We start from the raw sequence: 17,500 nt of genomic DNA, 5'->3' as shown, positions 1-17,500 counted from the left end.
GTTTGGGTAGGTTGTTTTTATGAGCCTGGGGTTGACCTTAGCTCTTAGGTTTTTATTTCTTGTTTTATTTTTATTTATTTTTTTCATTTTTAAGTTTTTCATTTGTCTTCAGATAAGCTGTAGGTTACCTAGGAGAAATGTAAGGGGAAGAAAATGCAATCTTTATTCTGATATTCAAAATAAAAGCAATTTTTCTTATTTTATAGAATAAATCTTTTTTTGAATCTGTAGCCGAATCGATGGTCCCGTATAATTGTTAGCCAATTAATGAACAGTTTATATGATAACTGTGCGTTTATAGTTTGATGACCTAGACGTAATGGCCCCTTTATTCGAAGCATATGCTACTATGAATAATAATACGATACATAGCTTCAGCAATATAAACAAGGAAACAATTACTTCTGTTTGGTATTCAGATTTTCCTTTGCTTAAACAAACCGAGCTATGAATGTCATTTTGTTATGCCGAGGGTAAGTTCGGAGTTTAAATCTTCCGGAGTAAATGCAGTTTGCATTGCCTGTGCAAATGATGTTCGAATTAGCAATAACTAGGTCATTAGCATATTCTAGATTTAGATACATGTGCAGGGGGAGGGGGGGGCCTCGGATGTTGCAAAATAACATATATCTACGAAATGTAGTTTGTGTCTGTGTTGATGTTGATATGGGTGTTTTTGTAGTTGTTGTTGTTGTTGGTGTGGGTGTTGTATGTATGAGAGTATTATATTTGTAGTGTGTGTGTGTGTGTGTGTATGCGTGTGTGCGTCCATGTATGTATGTATGTATGCTTGTTTGTGTGGGTGGGTGCACGTGTGTGTGTGTGTGTGTGTGTGTGTGTGTGTGTATGTGTTTTGTATGTTAGCTGTGACTATGGCTGTTTCTATATCTGTCATTATCTGTTTGTATGTCTATCTGCCATACGACCCAAATCATCAATTTTGATGTTAAGTAACGTCACCTGGGTCGATGACTCACTGAACCGTCCCTGTCCCCTTCGCAGGCATCACTGACCAGGTGGAGTACTCCCCCGGCTCCGGTCGACAGGAGCTGTTCCCCTCGGCTTCCCTGGAGCTGTGCAACGTGCCCTGCCGCGTGGAGAGGGTCCAGGCTCGCATCAGCCTCACCACCAGCCACATCGGCAAGGGATGCGACCGGGACACCTATTCCGTGGCGGCGCAGAGGAAGATGTGCGGTGAGTCTTTTTCTCTCTTTCTTATTTTTATTCCTTCTCTTTATTCTTCTTTTTCTTCTTCTTCTTCTTCTTTTTCTGACTCTTCTTCTTCTTCTTCTTCTTCGAAGGGGATAGAGTAACGTTATGGATATGTCGATTCTGGATTTTCAAGTTAACAATCTTGCTACATATGTAATCAAAGAGTGAAAAGAGAATGTAACTCACTCATGTTTTCCATCTTTCCTTTCTTTCCTCCCTTCTGCCCCCATCTCTCCTTCCATGTTTTCCACGATATCTCAACCCCCGCCTCCCCCCCCTTCAACCAATCCAGGCGCAAGCTCCTCTAGCATCGAGCTCCTGCCCGCGCCCGGTGCAGGAAAGGACTGGACCGCCGGCCTCCACTCTGACGAAGGTCACGAAGGAGACCTGATCTACGAGTTCGACGGCGATTCCTCCGGCACCATCATCCCCGAGTCAGTCCTCAACCACAACCTGAGCAGCACCTTCACCATCTCCACCTGGCTCAAGCACAAGACTCAGGCTGGCACTGATAAGGTAAGGAAGGAAGTGGGTTGTTATGTTGTATATTAAGGATTTTCTTTTTTTCTTCTTTCTTTTTAATTTTTTTGCTTGCCTTCTTCATTGTGGATGGATTTGATCAGTGTAATAAGTATTAAAGTGTAAATTTTAGTCCTTGAATATGATATTGATCTCTAAATTTGGTAAGTCATATGTTTAAGATTTAAGTACTGACAGTATCTTGCCTTCCAGCACACCAAGGAGCACATCCTCTGCAATGCCGACGACCACAAGATGAACCGTCACCACATGGCACTCTTCGTCAGGAACTGCCGCCTGATTCTCCTCCTGCGCCGTGATTACACAGAGGCCAACCTCAACACCTTCCAGCCTGCTGAATGGAGGTGGAAGCTCCCCCAGGCAAGTTAGACGAGAGTAATCTTGTAGATGGTTAAGAGAATGGATTATTATCTGAAGTGATTTGTTAATGATAGTTAATGAATGTGATGGTATTTCTTCTTTCTTTTTTTTGTTTTTTTGAGTTTCTGATCATATTTCTGATTTTTTTTTTTGAGGTTGGGGGTGGTGACTTTTTCTATAACGAGTACGTAATTTGTGAACTTTGGTGCAGGTGTGTGACAATGAATGGCATCATTACTCAGTCCACGTCAAGCTGCCCGAGGTCACCCTGTATGTCGATGGTCACATCTTCAGGCCTGAGAATGGAGAATCCCCTGAGGTTGGTTTCATTCCCTTTTGTTTTCATGTTTTGTTTTGTTTTCATGTCAGTAATAACTAATCAGATTCCACTGTATGGAATAGCATATATTGATACATATATTTTTGTAAACGATATTCCAGTTTGAAAGATTGGTTGACATGACTTAACATGTTTCAGGTAATTGATGACTGGCCTCTTCACCCAACACGAGGCATCAACACGACTATGAGCGTTGGCGCCTGCTGGCAAGGTCAGTATGATTTTTTTTACAGTCGCCCCCTTTCTTTTGATGAAATTGTTATTTTGCTCACTTAAAACATGTGTTTGAATATCTTGAGATGTGTTTTAGACATGTTGGACAGTTGGCCAATTATTGTGATTGTCTCAAAAACACTGATAAGGGTATGAGTGAGAAGGGACAAATTTCAGGATATCCATAGGTATTCTCAATTGACGTGGATTTTTCCCCAATCATACTTTGTGGATACAAAATTTTTCTCAGTCATACCTTTCTCGTTACTTTCCCTGAAGCCAATTCTTGATAACATAGTAAGACAATGCGTAGGTTTTTCCTCCTCAGGCTCAGAAGGCAACATGAAGCATGGCCTCACAGGCTACCTGGCTGGGCTCTCAGTGCTAGTCGGAGCCCTTGAGTCTCCCCGCGTCCTGTCCTGCTTGACCCGATGCCAGGAATCACTCGACACTCCTGCCATGGAACTCTTACAGCCCAGCATGGAACTCCTCACCAATAATGGTATGGATTTGGTTTGGGTTTGCTATCGTGGTTGCTTTGTTGGGAAACTTTCTTTTAGCGGGTATCGTAACTTGTTTATTTTGTAAGAAATGCCATATAGCATGGAAATTAACTCATTGATTTTTATTTTCCTTTTATTATTTAAGCAGGGATTCATTTTGATTTATTTTTTCAGAAATGACACAGATCACCATTGAAGGCAATAACGTGACTAACCTTGAGACGCTGATCCGCCGCGTGGCTTACGTCAATGGACGAGACTTCCCCACCCCAGGACGTCGACCAGTCTCAGTGACTACTAACATCTTGTAAGTCTTTCCTCATGAATAGTCAAGTACAGTAAGCTGTTGATTGACTGATAGTACAGTAGCTTATCTTTCGCATGTTTGTCTTTATTTTCTACTAAATTTTCTTCTTCAGGTGCAACTCTGAAAAGGCCCTGAAGGTTGCCACTGCCCAGAGCTTTGTAGTGGTGATGCAGCCCCATCAACCCAGCATTGAGCTCAACGGAACCACCAACTTTGCCGAGGAGTACGAGGCCTTCCGCCAGGGGCTGCGTGTGTTCCCCGACGTCGGCATCTACCTCTCGGCAGCCGCAGAGGAGGCCACCGCACCCACATTGGGCGGCCAACTCGACGAGTGTGTTGTGTCGGTGTATCCTCCTCTTAACCCTGACCACGAGACCTTGGTCCTCCCTGACAACCTGATCGCTGAGCTCGGCCTGGCTGCCTCCATCACACGTCAGGGAGCTACCGTTTCCGGGGCTCACACCACACACCACTACCAGTCCATCCTGCGACAAATCCACTATGCTAACCGCAAACCAGCTTATTACCTGAACCGGGCTTTCAAGCTGTCCTGCTCTGAGCTTGGTGGTCGCTTCACAAGTAACGAATATGTCCAGACGGTGAGTGCCATTGTTGTCGAGCCCAAATTCAACTGTTTGATTATCTGTTATTTATTTTATTTTTATTTTTTCATTTATATTCAAATATTCAATGCATTTGAATAGAAAGATCAATATCGCAATCTTTTTAACAGGTGACAGTAATCCACCCACAACTAAGTGTGGACAAGACTGCAGCCTTCAACACCAACAATGCTGACAGCATTCCTCCTCACATGGACCACAACAACCACAATGCCCACCAGGAGGCAGATGCCCATCTTACTCACCACAATCCTCAGCCTGTGCCAGCTCATGCTAAGCTCTCGGCTCACCACATAGAGCTCAAACCCGCTCACACCGTGAATGACGTCTACTTCACTTCCAATGTAATGGAAGGCGTAGCAGTCAACAGCGCCAGTAAGTTCATAGTTCTAACTCTATGTTTAAAGCCACTTTCAGACTTAAGCGCAAAAGAAGTTCTTATGCTGCTCCTATACCCGTGTGAACATTTGCATTCATTTTGTTGTAAGGAAAAGGATAGGAAATAGAGGATGCACTGTTTGGTTGTTGTCTTTATTGAAGTTTTCATATGAAAGGATTTTGTCAATTTTAAGTATACATGTGCGTGCTTATATGTATATGTATGTCTTTATATAACGTGTACATATATTTGATATAGGAAAGAAGTACATTGCAGGCTGTAAAGATGATTAAGAGCAGTTGTATAAGTAGTTCCATTACAAGAGCTTTTTGCTAAAAATTGATACTTGAGAATAAATAATGAAAACCAATGAGAGAAAGAGAAGACAAGCAGAAGTAGAGTCAAGAGTTTGCAAAGAGATCAACCTCGAAAAAGTTCTGTGATTGGTGGAAGCATTTGGTATCAAGTATTTTTTTTTATTAATATTGTTATTATTATTAATATTATTATGATACTTCCAAACTGTTTAATGAGTGAGAGGCAGTTCAGAATAGGAATTAATATAGATGCACAAGAGGGTAAAATAATGGTAGTTTGCACGGGATTTGTGCATGGTTAGTTTAGGATCCTCAGACATATATGTTTTATAGCCATTCAATGTTCTCTGTAGGTATTTTTAGAATGTCTAATATAATTGTTTCCTAATCAAGTTACCATCCCTTTCATATATCAATGTATGCCCTTCTCACAGAAACTATTATTAAGGTGCACAGAATAACCTTTGTAAGATGCGTATTTTCGGCTTAGTTTGCCTTACAAGAGGTCATTGCAAGATTTCATAATTTGTGTACGATCTCCTAACCCTTGGTTGCCTCATTATTTACTCCTAAGCCTTGTAATGTCCCTGGCATTTTTAAAGAAAAAATTAGATGCTCTATACCGTATTTAGATGTTATAGATAAGGTTGTGTATTTATAGTATATCAATTTTCCACATGTAGAAGTAGGTAGATGACGAGTAAGATTATAATTTTGAGAATTTTATCACATTCTTTGAGAGTTCATACTTATTGTTTAGATATTTAGTTTCTAGTATATGGTTATGAGAGCTTTAGGATGTTATGACATGTTGTGTCTGAACATCAAGTTAGTATATTGTACTAGAGTATATAATATGGGACAGAAGACCAGAAGTGTATTCAAATTTATGTACAACCAGTGAAAAAAATTACCCATTTCTTTTGAAAATCAATTGGTTAAACACAAATGAATTGATCCTGAAATACCTTCCACACCTAAACTACCCTTAAAAATGTTTATTGGAATTATGATCAAAGATAGACATAGGAGTAATTGTATATCAAATTGATAGGCGGAAGAGAGACAAGCTATCAAAATGGAGATTTGGTCAGCTAGTATTATTAGTAGAATTATCTGAAATCTCATTAGCATACTCCTCCCTGAACTGGAGAAGAATCATCAAATGTATCAGAAATTTTTTGACTGCCTAAGGTAGACCACAAGTAGAGTAGAGCCAAACCTATTATATGAAGTGCCGACACAGAGCTCACGCTTTGCCTTGCTTATGGTCAACAGACATGTATGGGGGTAGCAGAACGCAGGCTGCTGTGCTTGCTGCGGGTGAGGTTTTCAGGCGCTGTAAACTATGACACTCGTAGACACTCCTCCACGCACTTTAGGATGGGACGCAGGAAAGAGAATTCAAATGAATATGACAGCATTTGAGTTTTAGATATTGCTAAATCTCTTGGATGTAGATTGATACTTCTTGTTGCTTTCAAAATTGTGATTTGTAGTACAATTGATAGTCGATGAAAGAAATTTCAGAATGTCTCTTGAGACATGGAAGAGATTTCCCTGCGATGTTGAAACTGCAATAAAGTACACCCTCTTAAAATATTCCTTGGCTTCCCATTTTGTAAAATTGCACACTCACAACTAGGCTTACAAAGAGGCTAAAATTCACAACACCGCTCAAACCACCAAAGCCACCAAATCACCTTGTTAGAACTAAGCACATAATGTCAAAGTGTGGACCTGTCGCAGGACGCGTCACTTGATAGCATGAAGAGCATTGTCATCGGCACTAGATTCCCACCTGCACTGTAGGCTGAAAAAAAAGGACTTAATTATAAGTTCGTGCAAGGACAAGGACAGAAGATTAATAGACTAAAATCATTAGGAGGGGGGAGGAGATTTCAGATTAGTGAAGGTGGAATTTGGGATATGGGAATTGATGTTTGAAAAAGATTCTTTCAAATTTTCACTTTTTTAATGGAGGGGATGAATAACTACTTTTGCTTGGCTCACTTTACTGCTGTGTTTGTTATTTGATATGCGCTTGATTTGTCGCTAATGATGGGCATAAATCATTTCATCTTCATACAGAATCACCAAAGAAAAAAAAGAAAAGTAGATCTTGATAACAAATAACTCTCACCAACACCAAATTATCACAATACATCATATTTTTCTTCAACCCATAAAAGGAAAATAAGTGAACACCTCCCCTCCTACTTTCAGGTCACGCTGTCACTATCATCATCGTTGTGTGCGTCGGATTCCTGGTATTCATGGTGGTCTTAGGTGTGATCCGTGTACGTGCCGCCCACACCCGCCACACACACGAGGACGTCGCTGATGCTGAGATGGCTTGGGACGACTCCTCACTCAACATCACTGTCAACCCTATGGAGGTATGGTGTTGGTTCCTCTCGTGATGGTACTGGCATTCTACGGGTTTTCCTCTTTCACTTATATTTTTGAATTTGCCCCCTCTCTCTCTCTCTCTCTCTCTCTCTCTCTCTCTCTCTCTCTCTCTCTCTCTCTCTCTCTCTCTCTCTCTCTCTCTCTCTCTCTCTTTTTTTTTTTTTTTTCTCTCTCTCTCTCTATCTCTCTCTCTCTTTTTATCTATCCCCTTTCTCAACTTATTTCTGCTTTTTATTCCCTTGTCATAGATTGACTTTGTTTTGATTCATTTTCTTATCTTTTTATTTCTCATAACCAATTTTCTGCTTTCACATTTTCCTGCAGTTTAGTAATTCTTATATTGATTTAATTTCTGTCATTTTCTTTTGCCTGTCCACCCAATTTTTCAGTATAGATCTTTTTAACTTTTTTTAGATGTCGTTTAAAGTTCTTAGATTGTCTTTTGATTTCTAGCCACTGTGCTAGAGGCAATATTCTCAAGAACAAAAATGTGCTTAAATAGATCCTGTGAGCAATGTGTATCAAGTCAAATAATGATAGATTTTCTCAGCTTTGGTAAGTTCAGTATAATGATAATGCATTTTTGATATTTACTCCATCCATTGTAAATATATTCCACTTTAGAGATTAAGTTAGAGCCAGTGTTAAGAGTTTGAAACCTAAATAAAAGAGCATAACCAAGATAACTCGATACCTCAGCCTCATAGTTTGGTCAATCAAAAATATAAGATATTACAGTCTAAACTCCTCCTTTACAAAGAGTTTGAAACCTAAATAAAAGAGCATACCCAAGATAACTTGATACCTCAGCCTTACAGCTCAGTCAATCAAAAATATAAGATATTACAGTCTAAACTCCTCCTTTACAGCAACAGCTTGAACTGGCAGAGACACAACGATTGAGGGATGATGACGACGACGACGACGACTCGTCGGATGATGGAAGCAACTTTAACGACGACTTGGACTCGTCGGATGAGGAGGAAGGGAAGCCCAAGGAGCTCGAATGGGACGACTCCACCCTCAAAATTTAAGCATTCTTTTTCTCCCTTCATAAGTGTAACTGAGTGAAGAAGATCTGCTGGACCCCTGTGGGCTTTGTTGATGTAGGAAAGAGAGTGTTCAGAGTCTTCCTTAAGGGGTTGATTACTGGGCATCAGTAATGAGTATTCATGCTTGCTGTAGAGGAAATAGCAGTAATTAGGATAAATGGTATTAACGCATAACAAACTAACCCACATTTAATTCGTTTTTTGACCTGAAAGTCCTCTTGAGTCGGAGAATCTAAACATTCTTATCTCTATGGATGCAGTTTTTGACCTGAAAGTCCTCTTGAGTCGGAGAATCTAAACATTCTTATCTCTATGGATGCAGCCATTTTACTCCATCCTGCCATAGCGCCAAAGGTTGACAGGCGCCAAACTGAAGGACCAAACGGAAAAACTGACGGAAGTGTCGGCCGTTATGTCATCAGTATTGTACAGGGTCCACGTCAAGTGTCTCAGAGAATGTGATTGATGCTGCTTGAATATTCCTTAAGGAGTGATTGCAAAGAGAAATGGGCATGCTATGAGCGCTGATGAATGATTGGGGGGGGGGGGTAAAGTCATCGATTGCCATAATGATGATAGGTATAAATGTTGAAAAGGATGGAGGGTATTTATTGGCGGAGATAAGGGAACAGGAAAAGAGCCAAGCGTTGGAATCTCAGCCGCTAACTGCATAACTGCGAATTTTGACTATGGTGAAGTTTCATTGAATTTTTTTAAAAGTTATATAACAAATATATATATGTATGTATATATACATATACATGTATGTATATATACATATACATACATATATATAATATATATATACATATATATACATATATATACATATATATATACATATATATATACATATATACACATACATATATATAATATATATATATAATATATATATATATATACATATACATATATACATATATACATACATATATAATACATATATATATAATATATATATATATAATTATATAATATATATATATATATATATATATATATATATATATATATATATATATATATATATTATATATATATATATATATATTATATATATATATATATATATATATATATATATATATATATATATATATATATATATATTACTATATATATATATATAATTTATATAGTTATATATAATATATATATATAATATATATATATATATTATATATATATATATATATATATATATATATATATATATATTATGAATGAATATATGTATATGTAGCAGGGTACTATGAAGTTTGCCTGAGCAATGGACTTCCTAAGTAAAGCTTTGGGATGGAGTGAAAGTTGGTATTGGATTGAGGAGATGGAACTCACAGCTGCCGCACGGAGGAATCTGTATCCAATACAGTCCATCTTATATTTTTGAAGGGTATGAAGGCAGCATAAAGGTTACCGCTTACACCAGGTAACACATGCACGGAATGTTAGAAATGTTTACATATCTCAACCTGCCTATATTATTTGGTATCATATTACTTTGTAGAATATTCAAGATAGGAGGATATATGTATTTAGTAGTCCACTGTAGTAAAAAAAAAAAATATGAAGTGTTTAGTCACTGGCTATGTAAAAAAAATACAATAATTTTTGCTAATATTAATCTTTTTAAGGTGCCAGAAAGTGAATGACAAAGATGAACAAAGTGTCATAAGTGTGATATAATGACTGGTCATTTCCACAAACTCTCTGGCAGTATGACACAGGGATGGCTCTCCTACTTTGCACTCTTACAATGTGGGGAAAAACAGGCTCTCTCCAGTCTTTGCAGAGGGCCTGTAATCACCAGGCAAGTCACAAATTTTAGGCAAGAGACGTTTACAAGGTGTACTAATTTTTTATTTTCTATATGATAATCTAGTATGTATATTTTTGCCTTGATCTTATTTATTCTCTGAAGGCCTTATGTACTTATTGAGAGTAAAAGTTAATACTGTATTAAGTAATAGAGGCTTGATGGTACACATGTGCAGACCTCAGGGTACCTTAGCCAATTTGGGAGAACTGTCGCTGTGTTACATGTAAGTGGTCTCTTCCTCTCGTATTGTCACTTTTAGCTTTTTGCACTTTTCACCCCAGCCTAAGAGGCATTCTGCTGGCAATCAACGGACGTCTGAGTTGCGTTTCGAAATTCAAACATATCTGCCGGTCCTTTCTTACCAATATTTTGTTTTGCTGATTGAGACTTACTTTATTTTCAAGTATCTTTTTGACGTAATGAGCCCCTTTTTTTTTCTTCTTTTTTTTTTCTTTTTTTTCCTTCTTTTTTTTTCTTTCATTTTTTTTTCTTACCTTCCAGCAGAGGTAATGCATTTAGGTCAATATGAGAGGCAAGTTTATATCAAGTCTTTTATAATTATTAACCAAGTATCCTTTCAATTTTAACTTGTGATTTTAGTTCTCAGTTTTAAAATAACACACGCTCAAACTCACAATGAAAGACGAGTGATTACCAATTCATTACGTTCAGAAACCAGTTGTATAAGTATGTGACAATGTTCTATTTGTAAATTTACAATCAGCTTCTTGTCTGACAATGTGAGTTGGGTGATAACCTTGGTTCTTTTGTGGTTGGTATGTATCAGACTACATGATGTATAATATACCATAGTTGGCCTACCTTACAAGGGCTTCAGGTAAAACACTTTTTAAGAGCGGTAACTTTTTTTTTGGCTTTTTTTTTCTAGTATTGTCACTGATTGATTAATTTGGTCATTAAGAAAGACCTGCTCCATCTGTTGCGAGCATTTGCATTGAAATTGTATCCTGACCGGAAGAAGTGTGTTGGCTAATGCTCTAGGGGAAGGCCATCTATATTTTGTAAATTCACTCTGTACAATGAGTCCCATTGTAAACCTTTCCTATGTCGCTTCTCAATTGTACTGTAATCCTGACATGTATTTATGGCAGCATATATTTGCCAGGATATCTACAAGCTGTTAGATAATAACAATCAAAAGGTTATCCTACGTGTAAATGTGGAGTGTCTTGTGATCGTTGCCTGGAGGCCAGGACTTTCGAAAGCCCCATTTTCATACTGACAACACAAGAGGGACTTTCCTTAAGATCTGTCTGAAGGTTGCCGTTACTCTTCACAACACAGATTAGAGCAACCACTGCAGCAGTTGCTTTGCTTGACAAGTTGCAAGGTCTTTTCATGCTATATAAGTTCCCCCACCTCCCCTCTCTTGAAATTATGTGTTTGTAATGATTATTTGGCACTGAATTTTGGTGTAAAGCTTGCATTCTTCGTATAAGAGTGTTGTTTTGACACCCACCCTCCATGTCAGTTTTCAGGAGCAGTCTTTGAAGCAGTTGTTGCAATGGTTGGTCGAATTGTTAGCTCGTATATAAAAATTCTCAGTGTTCAGAGTGTTGATGTAACAAAAAAAAAAATGTAATGAATATGGATAATCTGTGACAAGTTGGTAATCGATCTGTAACATTCCGTTGTAGATGACGTCAGCTTTTTTGTTGTTCTGAGCGATAGATTTAAAGAGAGAGTTTTTGTTTCTTTACAAGGCGGCACGCATCCCTCCCTAATAAACAAAATTTAGGTTTCATAATTGCTTATTAAGTAGGATTACATAGAGCAGCATGCAGCAATTGCCAGACAAAAAAAAAAGAAGAAGAAAAGAATGATAATGATGATAATTATGGATTTTAGTCTTTCTTTAACAGCTCTGTGCTTTGTGCTTATGCTTTTCTGAAAGTCACAGATCAGCTTTTAGTTAGCATATACAATTTTGTTAGACACATAAATCATGATAGTTTTATTTTGATACCTCACAAAAGAAGATTTGCCAGGATTTTTGTAATGCAGCCGTTTATGAAGGAACAGCTGTGTGCCAGCGGTGCCAGACTGCAGGGAAATGGACAAGAAAAAAAAAATGCTGTGTTGTAATTTCTTCGTAATAGGTTTAATATTTTCTCTCCAAACTCTCAAAGGATTATCCATTCATCTTTAGGGATTAGCGACAAAATTTAGATTTTATAGTTCACTTAATAAAATAATAAACAAATAGACATCATTAGCAAATATGACCATGCCAGCCAACCGGCATAACTTCACGAAAAAACAACAAGAACATCAAATTAACAAATACATATTGCCATTGATAAGCATGTCTTGATGACCTTGTGTCCTATGTGGTGTTGGCAGCGCTGGTAGGACATCACCACACGCAGGGTTGGGATGGCGCTGGCCGCTGGGTGTAGGCAGTCTGCACAAAACCCCTGGCTTCTGTAATCCGTCATGAATAAACACCTACACCCACTATCTTGTATTTTAATATCCACTCGACGCAGAAGAACTTGCAGTGGGACTGTAAGTTGTCCCAGAGGTGGAAAGAATGGTAATGTTCTGGAAGCTTGACATGATATTGAATTGTAAAGAATTAAGTACTGAAAATGCCCTAATGTACAATTTCTTATGTAAAGAATTGACACAAAAGAGGTTTTGTACAAGTTTTAATTTTTTTCAACCATTGATATTTTTACGACACCCTTTGTCGTTTCACTTTTGTGCAAATTTTCATTTGAAGTGTTTGCAAGTCCTTTACCTTCACAATTTTCATCAATTTTCTTTGTCTGTGTATTTGAAATAAATTACATCTGCTGAATAATAATCAGTTAAGAATTTCTGATGCTGAGTTATAACAATTTTCTTCAGATTTGAATTATCTCTGCACAAATTATTTTTGTCATTACCATAACACAATTTACACTTTTAAAAACATTTTTTCCATCTTCTCTTCACTCTTCTCCATTTTTTTTTCTTAATTTTCTTTCTCAGTTTTTCTACCATGTTTGCATTTCCTTTTTCACTTTTTCTTTCTTTCTCTCCATTTTGTCTTTTGCTTTCCTTTTCCTGATTCCCCCAATTTACAAAGTATTAAACCATTGCGGACGGGGAATAAAATCGCTTGCCCAGTCTTCAGGATCGATTTTTCCCACACTCTTTAGTTAGTCATTGTTAAACTAGAGCCTTTTTTGTGTTTTATTTTTTTTTATGTTTTATTGTATTGAGTCATTCATGTGCGTCATATGTCAGGGTCTATCAATGGTGCAGTTGACTAAAATATGTAGTATAGGGTCCATATCAGCTCAGTGTGATGCTATAAGTATTGCTGTTTTATGGGAATATAAAAAGCAACTTTATTTAATCATATTTATGCACTCATGAATGAATACGAAACACATAACCATCTACAATGAAGATCACATGAAGAGATAGAGAAGGAAGGAAAGTTGTGTGTGTGTGGCATAAAAACAGGTTTATCCCACACACACACACACACACACACACACACACACACACACACACACACACACACACACACACACACACACACACACAACACACACAACACACAACACACACACACACACACACACACACACACACACACACAGAGGAGAGGGAGGAGAGAGGAGAGGGAGAGGGAGAGGAGGAGGAGGGGGAGGAGGAGGGAAGAGAGAGAGGGAGAGGGAGAGGGAGAGGGAGAGGGAGAGGGAGAGGGAGAGGGAGGGGCACATGTAGACACTGGGCATTCTTCCTCTTGTTCTGCCTGCACATCCTTCCTTGGCGGTACTTTAGAGCAAGACTTGCTGTGTGCCATCGCTCTATAAAGATTCAAGAGAAATTCAAGTGCCATTCAAGGCTCTCTTTCCTGCTGGTTTTAGGAGAAATCTAGGTTTTTGGATGTTAGGTGAAACCCATTTTGCTTAATATTATGGCAATTACAGTAATTATGACTGCAATTGCCATCATCCCTCACTCATTACTCATAGCACAATAAAGTAACAGTGATCCAAAATCCCCGAGCGCCATAACGCCCGTCGTCAGGCAAGGGCTCCTGCGTCATGTATGTCATGACACCCGTCTGATGGGCTAAGAAGTGTCTCCAGTCCCTCAACTTGAAAATTAATTACATGCGCTTCTATAATCCATCGGTAATATGAAATAGACACCCTTACACACAAGTAAATGCAAATGTAGACAGACACTCACACTCACACTCACACTCACGCACGCACGCACACACACACACACACACACACACACACACACACACACACACACACACACACACACACACACACACACACTCACACTCACACTCACACTCACACTCACACTCACACTCACACTCACACTCACACTCACACTCACACTCACACTCACACTCACACTCACACTCACACTCACACTCACACTCACACTCACTCGCTTAATCTCATACACTCCTAAACTCATTCTCTCTCATACACACGTTTATACACTCACATGCACTCCCACACTCACATACTCAAACTTATACTCACACTATAAATGGATGTATAATGCTTCATTTGAAAAGGGAATTCTTCAGAGGGATTTGAAATTCTTAAAGCAAATACTAGCAATTCCTGTATTTGCTTTACATGAATTGTACTGTGGTAGTGTTCTCGGCCTGCAATCTCGCTGAGAGAGAGAGAGAGAGAGAGAGAGAGAGAGAGAGAGAGAGAGAGAGAGAGACAGAGACAGAGAAAGAGAAAGGGAGGGAGACAGAGAAAGAGAGAGACAGAGAGAGAGAGAGAAAGGGAGGGAGACAGAGAGAGAGAGAAAGGGAGGGAGACAGAGAGAGAGAGAGAAAGGGAGGGAGACACAGAGAGAGAGAGAAAGGGAGGGAGACAGAGAGAGAGAGAGAGAAAGGGAGGGAGACACAGAGAGAGAGAGAGAAAGGGAGGGAGACAGAGAGAGAGAGAGAAAGGGAGGGAGACAGAGAGAGAGAGAGAAAGGGAGGGAGACAGAGAGAGAGAGAGAAAGGGAGGGAGACAGAGAGAGAGAGAGAAAGGGAGGGAGACAGAGAGAGAGAGAGAGAGGGAGGGAGACAGAGAGAGAGAGAGAAAGGGAGGGAGACAGAGAGAGAGAGAAAGGGAGGGAGACACACACAGAGAGAGAGAGAAAGGGAGGGAGACACACACAGAGAGAGAGAGAAAGGGAGGGAGACACAGAGAGAGAGAAAGGGAGGGAGACAGAGAGAGAGAAAGGGAGGGAGACACAGGGAGAGAGAGAAAGGGAGGGAGACATAGAGAGAGAGAGAAAGGTAGGGAGAGAGAGAATGTAAGTGAATGAGAGAGACAGACAGTAGGTGAGAAAGAGTGTGTGTGTGTGGATAGTGTCCATCAGTGGATGGTAACCCCGATCATTCCTTGCACACTGAACAAACACCCATAATTTAACAAAAGAGCACATGTCACCACACCGTATCACTATGGTTAATAATCCTGTGTTTGCGTTTAAAAGCGTCGACAGTTTCTCACACAAGTCGACATGAATTGATCTACCAAGTGGTGGTGGTGACGATGATCGTGGTAGTGGTGATGATGGTGGTAATGGTGACGGTTCATTGTCATCTACGACAATGAGCAGGCTGATAATACTAACATACACATATACTCCCTAACATACTAACAAACAAACAAACAGACTCCCTAACATACACACTTCAGGTGTTTCGTTTCCCCTATAAAAGCAAAAAAATCCATCCCCTGTGGCAATCTATAACAAACAAACAATATATAGAACCAAGGGACACAACCCACAGGAAATTTTGAAGCGATGGAGGTGGTGTTGACTTACCTATGTCATCGCCACAAGACTAACCTACCTCAGTCCTTGTATTGAAAAACGCTTGCTTCTGCAATATCTCAATTGCAACACCAATCTTTCAATAGCTCACATTCTGATAACCTGCAAGAAATTCAACAACATTAGACAAAAAAATGACTGCAGAATCAAAAACATAGAATTTACCTTCTCGAACTTACTATCAGAAAATGAAAGGATTATCTATATTAATCCCATTTCTAAAGGAGGCAAAAAAATGAAAGGTTTCTATTTTCCTTTTTTTCCAGTTTTTTGTCCTTTATATTACATATGTTTTTCACACATCTCTCTCGGTATTCTGGTGGATGTGCCGATCACATTGATACAAGGAAATAATTAATCAGTCCAGTTATACATCTATAAGACAGGATCCCTTTAACTGTCAAAGGAGGGGAGGGAGGAGAGAGGGAATGGAAGAGTTAGGTAGTTAAAGGGGGGTGAGGGAGAAAAAGTGAGAGACAAGGACATGGAGAAGGCGGGAGAGGGAATGAGAGAGACAGAAAAAAGAGGAAGGAGAGAGGAAGACATAGTAAGAGAGATTGAAAAAGAGAAGAAGGAAAAGAGAAAGATAGAGAAAGAGAGGGAGGAGAAGGAAGCAAAGAGAAAGAGAGGGAGGAGAAGGAAGCAAAGAGAAAGATAGAGAAAGAGAGGGAGGAGAAGGAAGCAAAGAGAAAGATAGAGAAAGAGAGGGAGGAGAAGGAAGCAAAGAGAAAGATTGAGAAAGAGAGGGAGAAGAAGGAAACAAAGAGAAAGATAGAGAAAGAGAGGGAGAAGAAGGAAGCAAAGAGAAAGATAGAGAAAGAGAGGGAGAAGAAGGAAGCAAAGAGAAAGATTGAGAAAGAGAGGGAGAAGAAGGAAGCAAAGAGAAAGATAGAGAAAGAGAGGGAGAAGAAGGAAGCAAAGAGAAAGATTGAGAAAGAGAGGGAGGAGAAAAGGGGGAAAAAAGAGAGAAGGAGAGAAGAGGGAAGGGGGCATAGATGGGTGGACGGAGGAGAGGAAGAAGATGAGAAAAAGAGAGAGATTAAATGATGAAAATATAAGACAAAACAGGATCATACATGAAAAAAACAGAATGAAATAGTCATAATAATAATAACCAACTCATTCATGCATTGGACGAGCAAGCGTTTAGCACTACGATTGCACCATGACACGCAATCTAGCTACCAGGTAACCGGTTCAGTCTGGCTAAACACCGGCTCATAGAACTTTCCATTCACTCCCATTGGCTCCTGAAGATAAACATATGACCCATTGGCTCCTGAAAGTAAACACATGACGTGTCGGGAGGAACCGGGAGCCGTGAGGAAGCGCCCAGGGAGTCAGGGTTTAAGGACGCCAGAGGACAGCCATACGTCGGTGTCCTTCATAAACACCAAGTTTTGTTTGTGTGGGTAAAGAGCGTACGGAGGGATTCCTTTCCATGTGTTTCTATATCGTAGATCAGTGCGTAGGGAATAGTGTTCAGGGCGTGTATAGATAATTTGTGGCATTTTAAGTCCGGTTAAGGAGCATATTCTACCTATAATGGAATCCCCTATAAACAGAATAAGTACAGAAGAGG

The 17,500-nt window shown here is 39.3% G+C and overlaps 1 protein-coding gene and 1 long non-coding RNA gene across 4 annotated transcripts in view; one reads left to right on the top strand and one right to left on the bottom strand.

Moving 5' to 3' along the window:
* Window positions 1–8,533, top strand: part of Cals (calsyntenin 1) — a 492,734-nt gene extending 484,201 nt beyond the window's left edge. The window contains exons 6-16 of one of the 3 annotated variants that reach the window (XM_086533977.1): window positions 1,003–1,194; window positions 1,505–1,728; window positions 1,945–2,112; window positions 2,324–2,431; window positions 2,591–2,663; window positions 2,994–3,167; window positions 3,343–3,475; window positions 3,588–4,074; window positions 4,209–4,473; window positions 7,021–7,193; window positions 8,076–8,533. In XM_086533977.1, coding sequence (XP_086390103.1) covers window positions 1,003–1,194; window positions 1,505–1,728; window positions 1,945–2,112; window positions 2,324–2,431; window positions 2,591–2,663; window positions 2,994–3,167; window positions 3,343–3,475; window positions 3,588–4,074; window positions 4,209–4,473; window positions 7,021–7,193; window positions 8,076–8,240 — 2,162 coding nt within the window. In that variant the 3' untranslated portion in view covers window positions 8,241–8,533. Of the gene's footprint in view, window positions 1–1,002; window positions 1,195–1,504; window positions 1,729–1,944; window positions 2,113–2,323; window positions 2,432–2,590; window positions 2,664–2,978; window positions 3,168–3,342; window positions 3,476–3,587; window positions 4,075–4,208; window positions 4,474–7,020; window positions 7,194–8,075 lie in introns of all 3 variants that reach the window. The other 2 variants (XM_086533976.1, XM_086533974.1) reach the window with 2 other exon arrangements.
* Window positions 8,328–8,763, bottom strand: LOC147466924 (uncharacterized). The gene is made up of 2 exons (XR_015190744.1): window positions 8,527–8,763; window positions 8,328–8,464 (listed from the first exon to the last, which is right to left on the bottom strand). It is a non-coding gene; the product is annotated as an uncharacterized LOC147466924 (long non-coding RNA).
* Window positions 8,764–17,500: the final 8,737 nt, after the last annotated feature.

The sequence above is a fragment of the Penaeus japonicus genome, unplaced genomic scaffold (genome assembly GCF_977035675.1).
Source record: "Penaeus japonicus unplaced genomic scaffold, GWHDUDI00000001_assembly GWHDUDI00000040, whole genome shotgun sequence".
Taxonomy (NCBI): Eukaryota; Metazoa; Arthropoda; class Malacostraca; order Decapoda; family Penaeidae; genus Penaeus; species Penaeus japonicus.
Note: the sequence above shows the minus strand (reverse complement) of the source record. Positions and strands in the feature narration are given on the sequence as shown.